The following is a 24,324-nucleotide window of genomic DNA, read 5'->3' as shown; positions in this document are numbered from 1 at the left end:
CTGTCCTTATGAATCTCTCCCATGGAACTAGAAGCAATAAAATCCACTTAAAAACTGAAAATGAGGTTGTATGACTTAAAAAATCAGCAGAGGAACTCCAAGCCAGCCTGAATTTCACTTCAGCTCCTGTTTTGCAGTTCAAGCTGACAGCGTCACATTAGCATCAGCCATGCTTACATTTGCTTCCTTCTGAAGCACATGCAAGCACTGCAGACAATGCTGAGGACTGTACACTTTCAGTTTTGAAGATTTATGAAATTTGGGCTGGATGAGGTATGGTTTTTAAGACCAAATAACAAACCCTTCCCATCAGAGGAACATGGAACACAGACTTTGTGATCATTGCTAAGGTCAAGAGGGGGCTCTTCATGCTGATGCAGTGTGTGCCCTTGCCAGCTGGTTGGGATTGGATCATCCTGCAGAACCCTGCAGCCTCACCAGGACTAGAGCCAGATGTGCTACAGGTGCCCCATAGGCTTTCCTCCTATTTCAGAGCACAGGGGGAGCAAATGTATGAGTATTTACACTGAAGCAAAAGATGTGTGAGTGGTTGTTGCACAGCTGACGGCACTGACATACCATGACTGGCTCTGAGGGGCTGCCCAGCGTGCAGGAGCTGTGAAGGCATCATCACTCATAGGCATTTAGGTGAGGCACAGCGACAGCAAGGAAAGGGGGTGGCCAAGGAGGTAGTGGAGCTCTTTCAATTCCCCACTTTCTTGCGGCCTTGACACAGGAGAGGACAGCTGGGTGGAGGTGTGACAGGCCCTGCCAGCCTCACGCTTTTGGGGTGCAGCAGTCTGGGTCTGAAGAATCCCTTATTTCTTTAGCTGCAGACACCGGGAGGGTGCAGGGAGGCACCACTCTCCACAGCAGCATCCCGTTTACATCTAGGGAGTACCAACACCATGTGTTTCTCCAGTACCGGTCTATTCAGCATCAGCAGCAGAGGCGGTGGGACATCCCCACACAGCATCGATGCCTTCACCTCCTCCCAGGTCCATTCCCTTGATGCTTCCAGGGAGCCCTGGTGCTCCTGCTGTGTCCGGGGTGGGCGGTGGGGAGGCAGCTGGCAGCACACACACAGAGAAAATGCAGCCCTAGACTGCATCCATGTCCTTACTGCTCCTTGGTGACCTTATTTTCTGGGTGTAGCTCAGAGTGTGAAAACCACAGAAAAAGGGGATAGGGGGAGGGAGGAGAAGCGATAGGGAAGAAGTTGCAGAAAAGCAGAAATAAATGCTGTAGTTTTGAAAATGACTGTGGAAAAACCCAGCTGGCTCATTATCCTCACTTTTGTAACAGTAACACTGATCTTATTTCACCATCCCACAAGCACATACTCCTCTGATAGTTTTACAGTTTAAAAAAGATTCAGATCCGGACAGGCTTCACAGCACCACTGCCTTCAACTGCATTTACCAGTTTACATTTACTTAGAATCTGGCTTTTGGTACTTCATAGATTAGTGTTCTGACAGGTTGAAAAATGATAGAAAGGGAGCTATTACCCTTCTCCCACATTGCTCATATTTAAGATATTGCTGCGCATGTTAATTGCACATTGTTCCCAATAGATCAAGCTGAACTTTCATTTCTGAAATCTGTTTTTACTCCCAAACTGTTCCACTATTTGTGGAGTTTGGCAGAGTTTTACTCCTGCTGTACTAGCAAAATGTCTGCGTTACAAAATTCTGACAACTGGCCGAACGTAACCCCAAAGAGAGGGCACCTGCTCAGGAAAGACGGCCCATCCTTTTGCAAACTGCAGCTTCACAGAGGAACCAGCACGTTCTGGCCATGGCTGAGGAGCCAGGCAGTGTGAGGACAGGGTTACCAGCTCCCTGCAGCCTGGGCTGCTTTGGAGCAAGCTGCACCACTCAATTACATTGTGACACTGATACCACAGAATTGTCATCACGCCATCTGTCACCTCACAGCAACGAACCACTCTATGTGAAATCCATGAAGGGCTGCACAACTGACAGTGTTTTTTTTTTCTCTCTTTCTCTCCATCCCATTTGGGGATAACTTGTTGCCTTCCCTGACACCCAGCAGCCCTCCAGGATTTCACACACACGGGACCTGACCCTTAACAGCACAGGGAGGAACATGGGCAGCTGGTGAGGAGCAGCCCGGCTCCTGCCCTTCGCTTTCCCTGTGGCCAGAGTGGGGAGAATCAGACACTCACACTGGCACAGAGTCAGGGTGGATAACAGGGAGGCAGAAGCAGATGCCCAGCAAGGCAGGACATTGCACCCCATCATTTTAGCGCTGCATTGGATTTGGGCTTTCTACCCTATGGAGACAGGAGGACACTATCGGTAATAGCTAGGGCACATTCCTGAGTGACACTGATCTGCTGCCCACAGACTGGCAGAAAGCTGGTTTGGGGCATCCTGAACTTACTGCCTGAGGCGTTCACTGCTGCAGCAACTTGAAACCCAAGCTCTCCAGGCAAAGCTGGTGTTTGGCAAGTCTGGGGCATTTCCTAGGAGAAAAATCAGGGTACATAGTTGGTTTCAATGCTGGTGTGATCAGAGTAAGCCTGTAAATACAAAGGGATACCAGAATTTGGAGTGTTAAGGATAAAGAGTGCAATGTGCCAAATATAATTGTTTTCCTTTCGCAGCCCGTTATATTCAGATGTTGAGGAAATGATTTAATATTTCTGAACATGTTATGATTTCATCGTTTGGTTCAGCAAGGGAAGTTTGAAAAGCCATGCAAATTAAGATAAACATTAAATATGCTGTTAGTATTTTATTTGCCACGCTGAGGTTTTCTACAGCACTGCTCCACAGGGTATGCTGTCCCAGGGCACGTAGATGCCTTCATGTTGAGATAAAAGTAACAGGGGACTGAAAAATGTAGCCTATATGTGACTGGAAGGACCAGTCTCAGGAGGTTAGGTGAGAAAGGACTGAGGAGGGGTTCAAGGCCAGGTTGGATGGGCCTTGGGCAGCCTGATGCAGTGGGACATGTCCCTGCCCATGGCAGGGGTGGGACTGGATGGGCTTTAAGGTCCCTTGCAACCCAAACCACTCTATGAATCTATGATTCTATGAGTGACACAGCTCAGGACCTGGTTGCACCGTCCTGAGCCTGTGACAGAGGCCACTGGATTTGGTGCTTGTTCCCAGCTCCATCAGTGCTGTGCTCCACGGTCCGGTGTGAAGTAGGCAGAGCATGAAATGATACACTGAGAAAAAAAGCGCAGGTCTGCAGAATTTCACAAGCGGCGTTGCCTTCCCATAGCGGAGTGGAGAAATGTGCAGTTATCTCCTAGGCGTGGGAAGTTTACACGATAAATGTTTGGATACTCGAGCTGAGTTTAACCAGCTGACTTTGTGAAATGCACCTAAAACATGAAGGAAAGTGGAGCTCACAGAGTGTTGTTTCTTCAGACCCTTAGCACTGAAAACCCTGTTTTCTTGGATGAGACACAGGGCACAACAGCAACAACAAAAAAAAAATTCTGACAACTCAAAGGGAATTATTAAACAAATAAAAGAAAAACTGGCACAAGGAACATTGTTTATATTTTTCCTAACATTTATATACTTTAAAATAAAAAATGACAGGCAGTGGATGCTGTGTATTATGAGCTGTATGAGTGATGACCGCTTTCCTACAAACTAAGCAGAATAAAAAAAAAATAATTCTAAAAACATTTAAAAACTAGCTCAGCTTCCTGCAAAGTGTAAAGCAGAAATTAATAGAAGACAGCTTTTAAAGAAGAAGAAAACCCAGTTCTGGAAATGTACTACTGCCTAGCAGAATACTTAAGGGTAAAACAACACAGTTTAGTTGGTGAGAAGACAGCAGAAAAGATTTTTAAATTAGCAAAGCTGGTTTTCAAGTATAGTACTTCGAAGTGAACAAATGGGTGTAAAACCAGCTCTGGAGCAATTCCAGACTCCTTCAGTGTTGTTGAGGCTCAGTGCAAACCCCTTTAGAGCTAGCTTGGGCCACCTAATATACCCCCCAGTGATATGTGTTCATACAGACACATGCATGACAGGAACAGAACTCATCCAACACATTTCACCGTGTGTTTTGGTTTGTGTCTATCCCACACTCTTAGCGTGCTCTTTATTGCGATTATAATATTTACTAAATAAGTCTGACAAATAACTCTTACTTTATAATCTGATTTGTTTTCTGTAAATATTCAGTGAGGGAATCTGGCCGGTGATGACTGGCTTTGGCTGAGAGTCTGAATCGCACAGCACTGTTTCCAGCTGGCGACTGGAGAGACCCGATTTCTTGAATTGTGTTTCTGTGACAAATATGGACCTTTCCAAATTCCAGCCTATTTCATCATAATTAATTTTCTTGCTATTGGTATTCTGACAGCCTGCCTTCCCCTCAGACAGGGTCTTTTACCGTCCCTGAAGCCACCGATAGAAGTTTGCTCTCTGGCTGGAAAAAAATTCGGTGTTGAAGGCAGCCTGTGTGTAACCCACAAAAACCAGGCTAGACCCATGAAGGGAGAGTTTGTCTTCTGATGTGGTTGATAGAAGGGCTCCTCATCAGTCCAGAGGCAGATTTTTCTTTATTCAGAGTATTCCTTCATATCGTGTTTCCATTTCTGGGAATCTCAGCGTTTCTCAGAGCTTCCTGTCAAGAGGAGGACCTGGCCCCCTCAGAACAAGTGGGAGATTTGCCATTTGCATGAGTGGAGTTTAAATGTCACCGCAAAGGCCGAGTGGTTCCCATGGGACTGATTTCAAGCCAATTTGTAGATCCCAGCAGAGATCTTCAGAGTCTGGATAGCTAAGAGCGTGCAGTGAAATCAGTGCACCCCTCCACATGCCTAAATACAAAGCTCATCTGGATATTAGATAGTTGCTGGTATGATATTGGACCTATTTCTGGTTTTGTATCTATCTCTGTACATATATCTAGAAAGGTTGATTCTTATTTTCAACAAATGCGACCTGCTCGCTAAGACAAGTCCTCCCACACATGTGCGCCTCCTCCCTGTTTTTCTGCTTGCCTCCTGCACACTTCCTTTCTCCAGGCAATTTTAGGAGTGAAATGAAGAGCAAAGGTCAAAGCCTCTGCAGCACGTAGCTGTGAATTCAATAAGGATGTAAAAAAAGGGACAGTCTAGATTTGGCCCCAAGTGGATGTGGAGGATATATCTTTTGACTCCTGGTTGCACCAACCTGGGAGATCAGCTGATCTGCTGAGCAAAGCCCTGAATGTGTGTTCATTTCCCTACATTGAACGACATTGTTATGATCAGGCAAGAGTGTTACAGCATAAACATTTGTGGCTTTTATTCTGATCCTGCTGGCTGCTCTGCTTTGCTTCACTAGGTCCAACAGCGTGTTGTTGAAGGGTTTATTTTAAATTTAAAAAAAAAAAAAAAAAAGGCGGTAATGTGGTCCCCTACTAAAAGAGTCACTTCACCCAGTTTCCTGTTTATGTTCCCTCTTTTTGGAGCTGCCACATCATGTGAGCACAGACAGTTATAGATAGGCTGTGTGACTGTTGCTGACCTCACACCACATGTTCGGTTGACAAGGTGAAACAGCAAAATTTGCTCTGTTTGTGTAGAGAATACTGAGAAAACTGCCAGTTCCAAGTAAAATAGAGGGAGAGAGAGTCCTGATAGCCTGGGGCAGGGCACAATCTCCAGGCTCGAGAAACCTCCAGTTCTTTCTGGTCTTTAACTGCTTTGCACATCTGTATGTACATCGTGCTTGCGAGTTACAAGAAAGGGAGTTAGCCTCAACTCTACTTCTTTCCTTAACAAAGCAAGTTTGGAGTCCTTCCATAAAAGCTATTAGTTTAGCAAATTTCCTCAAAATTTGTCCAAACTCCACTCCCTTTGGTACATACATTTATACTCGCTTCCAAAAATGACTGAAAACCTCTGTGACCTAGCTAGCTTCAGTCATCCAACAGATGATTACACCCAACATTTGTATTTCAGAACTGCTGTTTCTTAAACAACCTAGGATCAGACTACTTTTTATTAAGATTTCGACGATCCATGCGGAGCCTTTTAAAAATGTCTGAAGATTATGCAAGATTTTAGGATTAAAGCCGTTCCAAGAAATCAAAATTCACCTCAATTCAAGATTATATCTTATTACTATGTTGGTATTAAAGAATTTATTGTGAAGGAGTTAGAGAGATCTTAAGGTTTTCCACGTCATTTTACCCAAGCAGTTTTCGTGTAACAGTGGGAATCCCTAGCATGCGGCATGAGGTTTCAGTGGCACTTTTCTCACTAACAGAATATGAAGCTTTGTTGTTAAACCCAGTATGACCTGTGTCAGTGTGTTAGGTTTTTTTTTTCAGGAGTTTCAACTCATTTCTGTAAAAAGCCCAATCCTCCATCCTTTTATTTCCTAACTGGCCAGAGGAGGGGCACTAAGCCAGACCAGCAGTTTTCTGTCTTTCAACTCCTGCCGCGTTGAACAGGTAAACAAGGGTTTCAGCCGGAAAACCTGCACCACGGATTGGCTGAAGCCAAACGCACAGATGTGGCTGCGTATCTGTGGGTGTACGGATAAGCATCCTGATTACCAGGAACACCTCTAACTTCAGAGGCAGGTGTATCCCTGTGACAGGTGAACAAATCACAAGTGTGGCATGTAATAAGTACATACCAGTCATTAAGTGCTTTAGGATTTAGGGGTGAAAAAAAGCACTCCAGAAATTTAAGCAGCATTCAGAATGATAATAATAATGTAATTTTAGATACTACACATAAACATACTGTGAGGGACTATGGAACTAAAACTCTTGGCTAGCTGGTGAGGCTGTAAACATCCTCATGTAAAGAGTCCTGCCTGTAAGTCCTCATTGTCAAGGAGCTTAAATACCTGCAAAAAATGTAGCAGCTGTCAGGAGGTGACATTTGGGGGGCGGCTTAAAGGAATTAATGTTACACAGTGCCTGCCCTTAAGAAGGAGAAAAACGTTGCAGAGGAGAGGAGGGCTCTAGGTGGGAGGAGATCCTTGAATGGCTTTAATCCCTTCAGTGCAGTCTTCTGCTGCTGGGAACTCTACTTGGAACTGCAACCTACTTTACATCCCCATTGAAAGTGAAAAGGACAGACAAGATGAAACAGAAAGGAGAGCATGAGGATGCTTAGGATGAGAGTAAGTGTCCACCCCTGGCTGCCCCAGCAATTTGCTACGCCCCACCTGGCATCACAGCCTCCCAGGCTGCAGTGTGCAGGGATCCAGGCAGATGGGGTCTGCCTGCCGTCCCCAGGCAGGAACAAGGACAGATGGCCCAGAGCAGCGTCCCTCCACCCAGGGCTTTTGCTCACTCGTCACAGGTTCATTTTGATGAGGGCCAGTGGTCCAGGTGTGGAACATCATGTCTGCACGGGCTCTTGCCTCACCTGAAGGCTTCCCAAGCTTGTGTGGATCTCACGCTGCAGCTGGCGTTCTTTTCCTTAGTTTGGTTTTTCATCAGTGCTCCAGATCACTTTGGGTGTAACGATGCCGAGTCACAAATATTCCAGTTGCTTCCTGAAAGTGTGTGAGGCTGCCTTTACTGTCTTGTTAGTCCCCATGAAACACAGCCAAGCCCAGTGGGGGAGCTACTTCATTTATTTATTAATACCAACTGTGTCTTTGTACTGGCACCCTGCAGATGCTGTCAAGATTACTGGCCAGCCCTGGTCACTTGGTGCCCCTGACAAACCCCGCTCAGCCACAAGCCTCTCCCTGGGAGGTGCAGCCCTCCGGGGCACAGCGCGGTTTCTGCCCTGTGGTGGCAGTTAGCTGTGATTTCGTAATGACTGATCCTTATGCTTTCTATAAATGAGCTCAAAGGGGCCTGCACATATTTGCAGGGCAGATGTTAACAAGAAAAGCTCCAAGATTTCAGCACCACCGCTGTCAAAATAGGGAGAAGAATAGGGAAATGGGGAGGGTAGCCTGTTTACTTCATTCCTGTATCAGAATTTCACTGTTAAATGAATCCACTGAGATAGAATTGCCACCCTGCCATCCATTCTTAATTGTTTTGTTGCTGTGGATTTCCCAGGTAAGGCTTTATCAGCCCAGAGCCATTTCTGTAGCCGTGGGACACTAGTAAGCAGTGAGCTCCGTGAAGCATTGGTGGGGACGGTCTGATCCTGCCTGCACTGCACGCCCCAGGACAGGGCAAGCAGGCAGCCCTGCAAAGCCATTTGACCCATTTCAGTTCCCCCAGGCGACATGGAGTTTTTTTACTGTGGTAGGGTTGGTTGTAGCTGCAATCAAAGCCAGTGATTTTTTCCCTCTAGCAAAATCTTGTGGGATGAGATGTCCCATCTGTATCTTCCCCTGGGAATCTCAAGGACCCATCTGGGTGGCATGACCATAGCAACAGCATTTCTGCTTTGCACGAGAGCCCTGTGACACCCACATGCCAGGAGCCACCGGGAAAGCAAGGAGATGACAGCAGTGCTGCTCCTCTTCAGCCAGCAGTGTCTTGTTGAGCAATTCCTACTTGCATGAGGAGCAAGGGGATGCTCTGTCAGCTACCAAATGTCCTTGAAGGAAGCCTCTAATCAAAATTTTTATGAGAAGCACAGTTTTCATTTCATTACTGCTCTTACTAAAGGATGAGGGGAATGAAAGAAATGACATTTATTCATCCAAGCATCCGCCTCCTTCCTCCCTCCTCAAAATGCAGCGGTGCTATTATTAATTTTACTTACAGAACTTGTTTTCTTGTTTTCCACAAGGTTTTTAAGAACTTAGTACTCCCAAGTTTTTGTGTCACTATGACTTTGACCTTCATGCCCAAATGAACCTATTAGCTTTACAAAGAATCTGCATGTTTATTAAATACCAGTGACTCATGCTGTTGCAGATGTTTGTGTATGTAAAGCACCATAAATATTATGGATCAGGACATGGACCAAGCAATGGTAGTGTGTGTAGGTTAGCAGGCAACCTATGACTCGGGGACTTTTTCTCCTTTTTTTCAGTGTGTGTAATTTTTTCTTCGTAAAGCACAGGCTTCTTTTTGTGAGAAACAGAAACAAAGGAAGCCTCTCTGCTTCTACAGGACGTCATCTTAGATGCTTTATTACAAAGCCTTCATTGCACTTAGAGAGCAGGAAATTTTTTGGTTAGCTTTTTTAGTCAATGAATATATCAGATGTATCAGTCTCACCTTGAAAGGCAGAAGGTATTTCCCCTTCCACTATGCACCCACTGCATCTCCTCTGAGGAAGACTCATAAGGACTTTCTTGAAACAAGATTAGAGTCATACTGAAACTACAACACTCAGGAAGACGAATGACTCAATAAATGACTAGAAATTTAGCAGATGGAAAGAGTGTTAAACTCTAGTCTGTCCTGAGGTCATTATATGATGGTCCTTTGCACGGGACGAGCCAGACCATTTGTGATATTCTCTGTTGAAAGGTGTTTTGTATGGGAACACTGGTTAGCTCGGAGCTTTTTCCTGCCATAGTTGAGCCCTAACCCTGAGAAAACAAAGCTGTAGTGGGCATGAACAGGCACCCGTGGGAATGCACCTCAGCTTCCAGGCACCTAAGCAAAGGAAGAAAAAGTACTGCAGAAAATTTCTCCTTCTGTTCTCTAGGTTAAATAGAATTACATGCCTATGGAGGCAGAGGAAGGCCCTAAGGGGGAAATGTTCCTCTCTGAAATTGAATATTTATTGATTTTTCTTTCCTAGCCATAAACCTTGAGTTTCAGACTCTCACTGCTGAAGAAGTGAGATCTGAGTCAAAAATAAGGGAAACCAGACAGCAAGGGAGACAAAATCCAAGTGAAGCATTAAACCAGTGGGTGATAGGCAATGAGCTCAGCTGCTCCCAGAGTGCTGCACGCGGACATAGTGGAACAGACGAGCAGGCAGCCTTGTTAGGGAGAGATTTATTATGCAGAGCAGATGAGAACTGCTGACCAACAGCCACAACTGAAATAGTGAAACCATAACTCCAGCTGGGGGACAGGCTGGGTGGTTCAAGAGGTCTTTTTCATCTCAGATTTCTGCAAGTTAGTCGATAGAGCGCTAATACCAAGCAATACAGGCTACAGAGCAGAAGGCGGGAGCCCTTCTGCAAGTGTCTTGCAGTCCGAGGAGTATGAGCTGCAGGGGCTGGCCCTTGTCTCTTGAAAGGGTGGCATGAAGGTCTCAGCAATGTGCTCAGCTCTTTGAACATGAGGATGCTTGCTGGGAGCTGGGCCTGACTCTTTCCTTATTCCCTATGCACAGGTCTCTCTTGGAGCAACTGTAGTCTGCAGTTCCAACATCTCCCACTCTGTGTAGGTGAGGGAAACTCTCTTAACTTATGTGGTCTTAATAGGCTTAGACATCAGCTGCTTACAAGCCTGTCTACATATGAATTTAAACTTCCTCTTTTAAGTCATTTATAGGAAATGCTATAAAGTTCCACCTATTTTTGTGCCCAAAAATAATGTTAAAAAATTGTTCTTTAAAAAAAAGACAAGCTTTTAAAACTTGTGTCTCAAGCAATGGCACTCCTGCGGGACTCTCATCCTACAGCTCTGCTAGGTCTCTTGCCCTACGGATGCCTCAGGGCTCAAGGCAGCTGAACCGCAGTGAGCAGCATGATGCACACAGGCACCGCCAGCCCTCAGCCAGCCGCAGGAGGGAAGCCACTCCAGCCTCTTCTCTTGTGGGATTTGCTGCTTTCTCTTTCCCAGGGTATTTCCTGGATGATAGCGATCCCAAACATTCAAACCTTTCACAGTCCTCACCATCACTGAGCGCTCAAACTCTTCTTTCAGTGCCAGACCTCCCTGCAGCAGGTTTGGGGATGGACACATGTCCTTTGCCCAGAGCACACCTGCAAGGCCACCAGGTGGGTGAGGCATCAGAATATCTCTTGGTCGTTCTGCTTCCCCTTGCTGTTCCCTCTGCTGCATTCTGTTAAATGAAGATTATCTTCATGGGGGAGTCATAAGCAGTAATTTAGCTAGTAAAGAATTTCAAGTTTGTGGGTTATGCCATGTTATGTTATTAAAACCAGAAAAAAAATCAAAAATCCAGAGGAAAAAAAATCTATTTCAAGCCAATCTTGAAAGATTGTATGTACATACATTTAGTTTGTATGTGCTCTCATTAATTATTTAGATCTCAGATACTGGATATTTTGTACATACAAATGTAAACATGGTCCTCGGACAGAAGGTAAGCAATGTAAGTCCTTGGCTAAACCTTCCCCACACAGGCACTCAGCTCCCATTCTGGCCTTGTTTACCATCTAGCTGTTTTTTTCAGCACATAATAGGTTTGCTCGTGGCCTGTTTTATCTGACATTGCCACAGCGGAGCAAACATTAGCATGAAATAGCAGCCCTTTTTAAACCTCACCCTACTTATTCAGCAGAAGCAGAAACGTCAGATTGTGGAAGTAGCGATTGCTTTCTTAGAAATCCTACTGAAATTGAAACAGAGCTATTCCTCTTCCTTTTATAGGTAGCTCTGGAATTCCCAAACTGAAAAATTCAGGAGCAAGAAGAAAACACTGATAGCTTGTGTTGCACAGAGCAATATGCTGGCGTCCGACCAACACTGCTGCAAATTCTTTCTTCCTTTTGGCACCGAACTATTCCACTTACAAAGGGCAGATGAAAATTGTTCTAGATTTATTTTGGCTCTTGTCTGATTGTAGTTGTGCTTTTCTGATAAAGCATTCTCTCTAATGCCAAAAAAGCTTTGGAGGACATGTAAATGTATCATTGTATCATTCCTACATCAAGAAGGAACTAATTTCAGGAGGCCCCCAAATAAATGTAGTATTTCTTTGGATGTGTAGATCTTTTTCATAGTGTAAGTGAGGAGCCTAGGCTGCATCCCAGGAATCATCTCCTATTTAAGTATATAGGTTACTTCATCTCAACTATGGGAACATTATCTTTCACCCTTAAATCGATCCAATTTCGCTTGTACATTTGGCAGTGTGTGCAGCTCCAGACTAAGTATTGTCAGATATTATTGGCTCTGATCAGCTGGAATAAATCCCTCCTGCCAGAGCCCTGCTGACTGCTCGGGTGCCCCTGCCAGCCTCAAGCTGCTGCGGAGGCTTGAAGGAGCTCTCTGGCCTGATCCCAGCACGGCACAGCAAACACAGCTCTGCTTCTCTGGGCACAGGCTCGCAGTAACAGCAACTGTGCCTTACAAGCCGTGAGAAGGAAAGTGTTGCAGCAGCACAAGGGTGCAAGATGATCGTGCACCCGGGACTGGAGGGATCAGGGAGCAGAGCTCCTTGCTGTACCACAGAGGGCTGGCAGAGCGCACTCTTCCTCAGAGGGGTCTGTGAGCCCTGGGCAGGTGCCCATCGCCTTGTGTTGTGGTGCCAGCACAGGCACAGCTTCTGGTTTGGGTGAGTGATGGGGAAGGGGAAGAAAGCACGGGTCTCGCTACACCATGTCCTGGTCTGTGCGTGAAGATTGTGCTGCAAAGACAGAAATCCAGAGATGGTGGGAAGAACTGTAAGAGGAGAAGGAGGAAGCAGCTTTGTGACTGGTAAATGGCAAAAAGAAAACTACCCAGGGCATACAACTATGTAAAACCTCACCATGCTCTGCCATTGGGCTGGGGTGGGCACTGGAGAGGAGCTGCCATGGGGCATGACTGCCTGCATTGCAGGGCAGGGGCTGGGAGGTGCCAGGCACCCTCTGCACCTCCTTGGGTTCCTGTGAACTAAAATCTGCTGCCGCTGCCTTGTCTGAACAAGGACCTGCCACAGCTGGGCTCCCAGTGACCCCAGTGCACTGCATCCCCTTCCCCTGGGGAAAGGACACATGAACCTCATTGCAGGCAAATGCCAGGAAAATGAGGAGAGAATATTTGACTGTGGAGATAAAAGCCTTATTCTGAAAGGTGTGCTAAGCCCCTTGCTTTGCCTATGCCATGAGCGGGGCGAGCCCTCTGCAGTGCGATGGCAAACCAGCCGTGTGCATTTGCAGGTAGGCTACGAGTGTCTCAAAACCTTGGCACACTGTACACAGCATTTTAGGATAAGCAAAAGTCTTTGGGAGCACATTTCAAAAGCGAAGGCATCTATCGGTGAAAGGTAGAGAATGGACATAAGAAGGAAAACAGTGATGGGACTGGATATGCCAAATGGGAGAAGAGGTGCAAAAGATGGTCCTTCAACCCCACCCGTGTGGGTAGCTGTGTCAGTAGCCAAAGCTTCTTCCCTCCTGGAGAGTGGAGGGGAAAAAATGGAGCCCAGGGATGTAGGACACAAGTGCGCTGTATGTGTGGATGCAGGTTGGTGGTACAACGAAGTTGATGTTAACAGCAAGCACCAAGGGAAGGGCTGGTCCCATTCCCCCCCATCCTCCTGCCTGCCTCTGGTGCTGGTCTGCTGTGCCCGGGCAAGGCTGGGTGTTGGGGCTACCAGCCCTCCCCCTTTTCCTCTGGTTTTGCTCCACAAGGCAGCTCCCTTTGCCAGCAAGCAGGGAGCGGCCCGGGCATGGGGCAACAGGCAAGCTCATGAGGTGGTACCAGCAACGTCCCCACAGACCAGGCTGCACCATCATCTTGTGGTGCTGCCACCCTGATGTGCCATCTGCACTGATTTCGAGGGGGCTGAAGTACTTAAATGTCTTTGAAGATCTCAACCTGCGAGTGCTAGGAATGGCTGCCCAGGGAGGGGGTTGAGTCACCTTCCCGGGAGGTGTTTAAAAGACAGGTGGATGAAGCGCTGGGGGGGCACGGTTTAGTGGTTGCTAGGAATGGTTGGATTGATGATCCAACCTAGTGATTCTGTGCTATCTCAAGCTGCACCTATTTAAAGGCTGCCATCCTTCAGTGCCTCTCCCTCCCCTGGGCTCCAGGTCCAGTGGCAGGATGGCACCACGGGGAGGGTGTTTGCATGGGTCCCTTGAGCTCACAGCAAGACACCACCATCCATTTCTGAGCACATGAATATTTGGGGCAACGAATGGCTCAGCCAAGGGCTGTTAGGTTGTCCGAGCTTGTGGTATCATCAAAGGGCAATTCCTCTGTCCCTTTCCTCCCGCCGCGCTCCTGCATGGTTCCTACAGCTCGTGTGTTACCCCCACAAGAAAGAACTGCTGTTTCCAGCCAGATGCGGGGCTGGCTGGCTGCACGGGCCTGCGGAAGGCAGTGAGGGCGGCCGTGTGGGAGATGGAGAGGGAAGGCCCACCCTTCCCAAAGGCAGTGCAGATCTGAGCAGCTATCAGCATTGTTTCCCTTCAGCCCTGTTTTCGTGGCTGCCCAGCTATGATAGCCAGTGTTTTCTCACACAGCCACAGCCCTGCTCTCCTCTCCCCTCACAGGCTGCACTGACTGGGCACCTCTCTGGCTCCAGTCTCACAGCGCCAGCCAGATAATAAGCCTGATCAAATTGTGTATCTGTAGGGAAACAGGTTATTGGGCAGCTCCTCAGCTTGTACAAAACCAAAGCCAGCAGAGCTCACACCACACCAAAGCCAGCCTCTGCCTCTGAACAGAGGGACTGTGAGCTTTTCCACAAAGCACAGCTGCACTCTTGTCTTTCCTCTAACTGGCTGCCCAGGTTGTGCTGGAATTACCAACCCCGTTAGACTTACGAAAATATAAATGCTAACGAAATGGGGACAGGTTCTAGGCCATCCTGCCTAAGGGTGTGGTACTGGCCAACCTGCAGGGAGCCCTGAGCTGATCCCAGCCTTGGGGCTGAGCTCCCACCTCCCCACAGCTGCATGGATCACAGCTAGGCAGGGTGCTCCCATCCCATCCCATCCCATCCCATCCCATCCCATCCCATCCCATCCCATCCCATCCCATCCCTGCCCCCTCCACCCTCAGCTTGCTCATGTGCAGGTGATTTCCATCTAATTTCTGTCAGAAGAAGCCAAGAATATTTAAGCTGCAGTGCTGGCAACTGTGGGATAAGGAGTGGTTTTGCAGTTTGGGGGATCTGATGGCTCCTTTCTCTTCTCTCCTTTAGCAGCAAGGAGCAGGTTTCATTTGGTTTAGGCTTCTGAAGCATTTTCTCTTGTTCTTTGGGGGTGTGAGTACGTTAGGGGGTGTGACCTTTCTGTCCTGGGGCACCTGTGGGATGTGTGTTAGGTCTGTGTAGCACTTGCAGTCTCAGTGGCAGAGATGTGGACTCTCACTGGGACTATATGTGTAAGATACCTACTTGACTGTATTCCACTGTTAAAGCTTGCTAGTCAGGAAAGTGTTTTCTCCATTAAACGTTTTTCCTCTGTTTTGATTTCCTTTGAGGTGGTTGTAGTGATAGTGTTCTTTTTTTCCTGTGTCCCACGCAATTAGATGTGTCTGAGGTATCTCAGTAACCTGTTATCTCTAGCAGCTGTCAACAGAGACCAAATCACTTTCAAACCTCAACAGGTCAAGAGGGCAAGACTTAATTTTCTTCGTGCAATACATTTTGCACCTCACCTCTGCTTCCTGTATATTCCTGATGTGATCCTCCTCTCTCTGAGCCCCCCTCCTTTACATAGGCCAATATGTGTTTGTTCAGCCTTGCACGAGAACTCTCTCTGATATTTCATACACTGGTCTCTATGTATTGTTTTTGAAGAATCCTTTGCTTTCAAAATAGATTAAGGTATTGTCAAGCTGAACAGACTTGGTTCCAGATAAATTTTAGTGTGAATATTGACAGACTGTGAAGAGCTTCTGGCACTGCAAGCAAGTCTCTTTTGAGTAGAACAACAACAAAAAAAAAAACACAAAAAACCAAACCAAAAACAAGTGGGTTTTTTTTTTGACAAGTTATTGTTGCTGGTTTTTGTTGATCATTTTAACTATTGCCATGCCCATAGGAACTCAGTGCCAGCAAAACATGTAGTGCCTGTATTGATCCTGAACTGTATATCTTAGTGAAAACACCCTGAACCCAGTTATTTTCCCCTTAAGGTGCAGTGGATAGCTGTCTTCAAACTGACAGGCAGAAACACTTTTTGCAAACCATGAGTGTGATTTTTAACTCTAACACAAGCTATCGCCCAGATTTATGTCATTGTGACAAGTAATTTCGTAGAGAACACTTGAACAGGATTCAGGTAGGGGTGTTGTGATTGCTCACGTGTTTCTTTGATGAACTTTTAACTCTAAAGGTGACTAAAGCAGCCTGGGGCTGTACAGTTACTGTAGGCACTGGGGCAGTGCCTGAACCCCTGCACCTCTCCCCGGCTGCTGTTGGAGCTGGGCACCTGCAGCTTCAGAGTCTCCCTGGTGGCCACATGAGCCTTGCTGGTTTGGGCGCAACTTTATTCAACACAGTTTTTATAGAGTTTGGTAAGGGGGAGGCCTTTAATGTCTTTATTTCAGCTTTTCTTTGTGGAAGAGAGCTTGGGGTGGATTTCTTCTGGCACTTGGTGTAAGTGACAGTTGGTGACAGCTGCAATCAACACAGAAGAGTTTACGCTGTTGATGAACAAAAAACAGCTGCTAGAAAAAAAAGGGGAAAACATGTTATTTTATTCCTAGGAGCTTGCATATAGCATTATAAAGTGAAGGAGCATATTAATCCTGCCAGGACTTCGTTTAAGCCTATATGGGACCAGTACCTTCAGTCACAAGGGTCTAAAAGACATCAGTGCTTACCAGGCTTGGTTTGGGTTGACTGGAAGCACTGCCTGTGTAAATACACATCCTTATGTAAGGTTTGGAAGTTTTCTGATTAACTTTTTAGCACTACAGCTCCCTTAAGGTTTGTTTAGGGATTTCGGAAGTAGTAGGCAACTCATTAACAGCTTTTTATTAGCACTGAAAACCTTAGGAGGGAATCTGCACAGGTCATCTGGAGCCCTTGGCTTTGGTGGGCAAAAGGTGTTTGTTGCCAGATATTAGCTGATGTACTGCAGCACAGGGTACAGTACTAGATGTTTTCATTTCATGAAGAAAAAGGTGTTAACTGTTCTATACATGAGATGGTGAAGTATCAGATCATTGGGATTATACCACACTGACAGGCTGGGGGCAAGAAGAGGGGAGAAGTTTTGCTCCTCTTGACCTTCAAAGGGACAACCTGCATTTTTTCCTGTTACAAATGCAAACTGATAGCAAGTACTGAAAAACAAACTTACAGTTTGGCCAGCTTATCAAAACAACAATAAAACCTAGAAGAAAATAAGCGTGTGTGGGCTGATGGATACGTTATGTGGTTGGAACTAAACGTTTGTGCCTTTTGCAGGCATGGCGGAAGCGATGGTTTGTGCTGCGCAGAGGCCGCATGAGTGGGAACCCAGATGTGCTGGAGTACTACAGGAACAACCACGCCAAAAAGCCCATTCGGATCATCGACCTCAACGAGTGTGAAGTGCTGAAGCATTCAGGGCCCAATTTCATCAAGAAGGAATTTCAGAACAACTTTGTCTTTATTGTGAGAACCACCTACCGCACCTTCTACCTGGTAGCCAAGACTGAGGAGGAGATGCAGATCTGGGTGCACAACATCAGCCAGATCTGTAACTTTGGGCATCTAGAAGATGGCACAGGTAGGATCACGCTTGTGCTTGTCTTGGGGGTTGGGAGGACAACCAGTGTCTGGGCTCCTCCACGGCAGTGAGGTGGGAGAAAGCTTGGACCTTACTGACTTGTTGGGCTGGGCAGGTGGTGTGGGATTTTGTTTCCTACAGCTCCACACAGCACTGAGATGCTGCTAAATCCCTGTCTGAAAGTTATCGGGGATTTTACTATTGCTGGGTAGAAATAATAGCTGGCCACTTGGTGTCACTTTGATGAAGCAATTCCTGCTAGAATAAACAGCAGGTCCTTAATAAGAAAAGGCACTGTTATGTGAAAAGCTGACTGTTATCTTCTGGGGCCATGTATTTCATTAAGAGTCCTGTATTTATTTAGTTTGGCTTGATGTAAGACACCTGTTTCAGGAAAGCGTCCAGCAAAACTTGTATTTTCTCAGGCTTTGCTAGATGTGGAATTTGCACAGTCTTGAGTGTATGTGCACATACATAAATCAATGACAAATATACTGAGCTGTCTTAGTCTATTAATGAGAAGAAAAATAAAGAAAAGGTAGAGGATAGGAAAGTGTTAGAATTATGTGTCTAGACTTAAGAGATGGTCCTGCCAGTGAAGCATAAAGTCAGCCTGTTTTGTCAGGACCTACACCTGTATATACTCGGTAGGGTGCGTTCCTTGGAAAGCCTCCAAGAATTAACCACTCCAAGATGGATGTAGCCAGTAACTAAAGTCAGGACCTGTATCATCATTAACTTACCTTTCAGATGAGACAATCGGGCTCAGATAACAGCAATCCGTCTTTCCCTTGACATTTCCAAGGGGCAGATACAGCAGCAATTTGAGAGCTTCATAGGAAGTGAGTCAGAACAAAGTCCTGTGCTCTGATAAAAGGCAGTGCAAGAGCAGAAAAAGGCGGTTATGGAGGGACTCATCCCAAGGGCAGTAATGTGTTTGGCAGTACCCTAGTGTGGCCAGGCATATTATGCTGCCACGGTCCCTGTGATGATGCGCTCAGACTGCTATGGGTGTCTGCAATAGCCACATAGCCGTACCATGACTTGAACAAACGGCTATGTACAAACTAGTTGTGAATGCAGCTTGCAAACCAGAGCTGGTAGCTTTGAGGGATTGGAATCAACAGCCATTTGGAGCTTGGATGTAATTAGGGCTATTCAGTAACCTCCTTCATACTTATTTGCCCTTGTTGACACTGAGATGTTGATCTTGCATTGCTACTTCTGGTGTATTATTTTTAGATATGATTTTACCAATTGCTCTGAAATGAAGGTAAGTCTGTTTTGCCCATCAAATGTGCCTGCAGCCTTCTGCTGGCACTGTGAGGATATACACAGGGAGATGTGATTTGTGGCAGAGGAGCTAAGGCAGTGGCTGTCCCCAGGGTAGTTGCACTGGTACTGGGAAACATCTGTTCTCTTACACATTGCTTGTAAGACTTACACACGGGCAATACTTAGAGTATAACGCAGTGGTATTTCTCCCAGCAAAGATTGCCAGTGCAAACACTGATGGAAAAGAAGGGACAACTCTTGGTGCGGCCCCTGGGAAAGCTGGCATCCCAGCTTTCTACTCCATTCAAGGTCAATATTAGCCCCCAAGAAATTCAACAGTGCAGAGCATTGTCTTGGTTCGGTATAAAGTCTGGCACCTGAACTTACAGCCTTTATCAGACTACGTAAGCTAAGCTTCCAGGCATGCACTTGTTGTGTCTCTGATGGCAAACAGTTCATAAGATCTTCTATTTATCCTGCAGTTTATGCCAGTGAGATCAGATCTGGGGTGTATTCAAGTCAAGTTGCAGGGCATGTTCAGGTCTTCTGATTTAAATCTGCATGGTTCTACAGGTTGCATGTCACATTTCGAACAGTTGCCAATTGCCTCAGCTTTTTGGAAGCACCTAAATCCCCCAAGAGCCTGTAGGTTTAAAAAATTACCCTTAAAAATTAACATAAGAAGAGAAAAGCTCTATTAAATGCCATATGTGTTTTTAACTACTGTAGTAAAAAAATAATACTCCCTGAAATGAATCATCAAAAGAAAGGCACATAAATTGCAGAAGACTTTAATAAGCTGTTCTGTGTATTAAAATGGATCTCAAAGACAATGTTATATTGTGTAATCAATCAATCTTAATCCTTGTATCTCTCAAAATTTGCTGTGACTTTGAGGCCAAACCCAAATCTGCTGCTTTCTCTGCCTGATGCACAGAAAGTGCAGCCACAGGTTTACACAGTGACTCAGCTGTAAATGCCACCCTGTTTCTCCCAGTTAGATGCTTCCAGTAGCAAAGGAGCTGGATGAACAGCCAGGTCCTAGTCATCAACAGCCAGGTCCTAGTCATCAACAGCCAGGTCCTAGTCATCAGCAGCCTCCGATCTGACATATAAGCAGCCAGACACCAGCCAAACTTAGCAAAACAGCAGCTGGCCCTGTGAGGACAGATTTTAGTCAACAAGAGAAGGGATGGCTGAGAGGCAGAGGTGAAGTGCAAGCTCCAGGCAGATGTCAGGAAGCACCTGGGAGGGTGGCTGTTGAGAAGGACTCACCAGCAGCAACCATTGTGCTATGGCACTTGACTGCCACAAGAAACAGCCGCTGGCTGTGCTTAAAGTAACAGAGGAGCTGGCATCTCCAGGGGAGTCAGTTGGAGGAGAGAAGGGGCTTCACTGACTGTTTTCCTATCGCTTTTGTGTAAAGACTTGCTCCATCTTTGGTGAAGGCTCCCAATGGAGCAGTCTTTCCCCAACCCCAAAGGACCCCTGGCCACAGACAGGATCTAGAGGAGGCTTGGGCCACGCGGCTGGCTAGGGGAGGGGATGCGATGAGGTGGTTGTGGAACATCATAGGCACACTTTATCCCACATGCAAGCTGAAACCATGACTAATTGACACAGTGCAGTATAGCAGCTTTTCATTGGAGAAACTGCTGTGAAAGTTGTTCAACCATTTTCATTAGGAAGATTTACTTTTAAAGATTGTAGCTGTGTATTGAATACTCCCCCAGGCCATGCCTCAGGCAGGCAGCTTCCACTTCACTTCTTCCACAGGCTCCTGGTTATACATCCCATGTGAACGCCTTGCTCCATGCAGATGCAGCCCTTACTGGCAGGTCCCTGCTGATGTCCATCACTCCCCTGTTGCTCTACTCCCTCCCACAGCACCCAGGACCACAGCAGAGCCTGGTGTCCCTGGGGATGGCCTCTCACTGGTGCCCTTTCTGCAGAGTGCATGGACCAGGATTTTGGCAGGGTCACCATAAGTGACAGGTTACCCTTGGATTCCTCTTGCTTGCTGGCAGTTGGATTAGAGCATTTCTGCTCCTCTGCCTCTCCCTCCCCTCTGGACTCTCTGTTGTTCACACCTGTCTTTGCCCATTGCTGGGCCTTCTCCCTTTCTCCTTGCTCCTTTGATGGTTTCTTTGCCTCCTTAAATGTCTCTCCTATTTTGGTTTGGTTTTTTTTTTGCTAATGGGAATGGTTTGATTCCCCAGGATCTTGCTGCAGCCACACTGCAGACTATGTCCCTTGGCCAGGGCAGTGTGTGGGGAGCAGGGGGAGCCAGGAGCACCACGCTGAGGGGCTGCTTGGGGGGATCGTGTTCTCCTTGCACAGACTCTTTCTCCTGAGCATCTTCGCTTTATTTCCCGACTCTGTTCCCACATAAAGCTGGGCAAGCAGCATGCTGGCAGTCTTGCTTACGGCAGCACCTGGCCCTTTCACAGGAGTTCAGGGGAGCTGTGACGGCTCTTCCCAGCCCATGCTGGAGGACAGGCACTAGGCTACTCCCTCCTCACTCTCCTCTCAGCAGGAGGAAATCCCTTCTTGGCTGCATGGGCTCAAGGTTGCTCTTTAATGTCAAGCTCTGGCCCTCGGCCAGGAGCTGTGGGTGGCATTTCTACCTCCTTGTTATGGCCACGCAGCCTCGTGGGGGGGTTGCCGTGAGCAGGACCGCCTGTTCACTGTGTCCCTGCACTGCTCTTGCACTGCAACAATTTTGGGGGAGGGGGCTGGGGTCTGTAGCACGGGGGAGAAGACTCCTGAGTCTCCAAGCAATGATCCTGTATTGACAGGGAACGTCACCACAGAGGATGCTCCGCGATGACTTTCCCCGTCAATGCAGGGCAGACTTTTTTAGGGTTAGTACTCACCCAAGAAGTTATTTTGGCAGCCAAAGCTGCCTGCTGCCTCTCAGGCAAAGGAGAGGGCAGGCACCAAACCTATTCTCCGCCTTCTCACTGTTGGAAATGGCCATGCATAATTTATTCTAGCCAGTTGCTGCTGCGGTACAACTTCACTGCAGGCTGATTCAGTTACCAGCAGAGCTGGCAGGGGCAGGGCTGAGCTGTTAGGAGCTGGCTTCAGGTCCCTGAGCCCCTGAAGGTTAGAAAAGGGCTGGGCTGCTCTGTCCCTATCCCTCCCTCCTGCTCACAACGGTCGCCATGTGGTGTGCAGCTCTCAGTCTTTCCTGATGGGATAATCCATGCTAAACCCTGCAAGTACCAGATGGAGTTCAGGCCTGTTTGTTCTCTGTGTCAATAATCCAGAATGTCATTAATTTCTCTTTCTTATGCATTGTGGTGGGTTTTAGTTGTTTCTTTTTTTTGAAAAAAGAAAACAAACGTGTGGTCAGATGGCCATGTGAACATGCTTTTCTGAGATCCCTATGGAGTTAGCTTGGTACGTATTTGATCATCCCCAGCTTGCAAGATCATGGTTTGAAAGCAGAGTTACTGTCTGAACCAGCACAATGAACAAGAGAAGTTATTTTTCAGATAGGAAGGCTGCAGCCCTCAGCTTTGCTTTGCAAATGGGAAACCCTGTAAAAGCCATTCCTTCCAGATGCTCACTGCTGAAATCCCGCTGCTTTAAACACTTGCTCAAAATTAGGCAGATGTGTTGCATAAGCTTGAATTTAAGCACATCCTTATGTGATTTGCCAACCTGGGGTCCTCCACAGCACAGCACCAGACCCTCCAAAGCCAACAGGAGGAAGCAGCAGTGAGTCAGTACTGATAGATGGGATGGAAAGAGGTGGCTCCCATCCCAACCTAAAGGGATCAGCTGTAGGATAGTGTAGAGAGAAAAAAATCATTTGTTTTACTATTCTTCTGACTGAGATCAGAAAGAGGACAGGGTGAAGCCTGCTGTGGCTGGTGTGGAAGTCTGGGTCACTGGAGGGTTTTGTTTGTGTTCAGTGACGTTGCTGTCTAACCACCCAAGTCTTGGCAGCCCTCTCATCCCTCCTCGCCTGCTTGCACGTATACCTAGCACCTCCCAGGGTTGAGAAGTGACTACAACAACCTAGTGCAGTGCCAAGGCTTCTTGCTGTGTTGAGCTGAGAAGTAGATAGAACCTGCTGGAGGATCTCAGGACCTGACCACACTGTGCAGGATCTGGCCCACAGCATGCATGCAGATCATCTAGGGCTAACTACCAGCATTTCCAGCAAATTCTGGATATCGGCATTAGAGAAATCTGCCTTCCTGCTATGCTTTGAAGGTGTGTTTATGCTTGGTTTGGTTTTATCAGCAGTAGCTGGTTTCTTGTGCTTGTTTCTGCTGCGGAATCTTTTATTTTGAGGAAGGGTTTGTGGCTGTGACTCAGGTGGTGTCTACGCTTCAGCCAGAGAGATGAGTACCCACTGCTGAGCCCTGCAGGTGTCGGGGACAGCTGGGGTTCCCAGTGAATAGCGACTGATCTCCGCACAGCCCTGGTGAGGGAAATGCCATGTGGCAACCTGAAACTTCATTAGAAAAATATTATAGTTTCTAATTGAGGGCTTGTGTTGCTGTCTGAGCCTGCTGCCAGGAGCAGATGCCTTTGGAGAGTTGCTCTATCAAGACGCTTCCCCAGGCCCTTCACACTCCAAGGCTGCCTGTGCAGGGAGAGCTTGGAGACAAGTTCAGAGGTGCATCAAATTTGGCTGCTCCATGAGCCACGAAGTTCAGTTTTGTCCATTGGGACCTAGAAAGTGGGAAGACAACAACCCCTTTCTTTATCACCATTGATTTGGAGTGTTGGATAGTAACAATGAACTAAAAGTCCTAAAAAAAAATCTTGATAGTACTGATTGCACTGCCTCCGTGCTTTCCTCAGCATAGGTTGTCTCCAGTACTGTCTCAGTGGGGCACCCCAGAGCCAGGGTTGTCTGTACCCCCTGCAGCCCTGGACTGGGCAGCTGCCTTGCCCAGCCTGGACAGGGAGAATTGCTGCAAAATTTGTCTCTCCTGTACCCAGAATCAGTTTTTGCCTTGATCCACTGCTGCTCTGGTGTAAAACATCCCTGCTAGCAAAGCCAAGTGGCGATGGCCAGGAGAGGCAGTGGGCGAGGTGAGTCAGAGCAATCCCTCAGCCAGACTCATCCATTCCCATTGCAGGTTCGGTGGAGAGCCTGTCTCACACGACCTCATCCCCACAGCCATCACCGGCTGCTTCCACCCACGCCTCCCGAATAGCTGATCCCTCCTTCTCGGTTGACCACGCTGCTGCTGACGTGTCTGCTGCAGAGGAGACCCCCAGCGAGTCGGAGTCGGTCTTCCTCCCTGACTACCTCTTCCTCTCCAACTGCGAGTCGGGCAAGCTCAGCCACAACAGGTAGGTCTGGGGTCTGCCAGATGCTTCGGGCTGGAGCATCTGCCTGCCCCACTCTGTCTGCCCCTGGGAAACTGGAGCAAACTGGTCCTTGAGCCCTATCACTCAAAGTATGCTCCTGAGCACAAGAGGGGACCATCAGCATAATCCAATTTACAAGGGGATTTTCATAGTGCAGATTAGCAACCAAACATTGTATGTTGGTCCTATCACTTTTTAGGGTGAGTGGCTTGGGGACCTCATATATGGCCTCCCTCCAGATGCACTTTCTGCCTATCATT

The 24,324-nt window shown here is 47.2% G+C and overlaps 1 protein-coding gene across 2 annotated transcripts in view; it reads left to right on the top strand.

Moving 5' to 3' along the window:
• The window catches only part of GAB3 (GRB2 associated binding protein 3), a 68,709-nt gene that overhangs the window by 29,979 nt on the left and 14,406 nt on the right, over nucleotides 1-24,324 (top strand). For both annotated transcript variants that reach the window (XM_069867471.1, XM_069867470.1), the window contains exons 2-3: nucleotides 17,146-17,449; nucleotides 23,830-24,046. In XM_069867471.1, coding sequence (XP_069723572.1) covers nucleotides 17,146-17,449; nucleotides 23,830-24,046 — 521 coding nt within the window. The remainder of the gene's footprint in view (nucleotides 1-17,145; nucleotides 17,450-23,829; nucleotides 24,047-24,324) is intronic.

Source organism: Phaenicophaeus curvirostris, chromosome 13 (assembly GCF_032191515.1).
Source record: "Phaenicophaeus curvirostris isolate KB17595 chromosome 13, BPBGC_Pcur_1.0, whole genome shotgun sequence".
Lineage (NCBI taxonomy): Eukaryota > Metazoa > Chordata > Aves > Cuculiformes > Cuculidae > Phaenicophaeus > Phaenicophaeus curvirostris.
The sequence above is the reverse complement of the archived record's forward strand: the minus strand, read 5'-3'. Positions and strand labels throughout refer to the sequence as shown.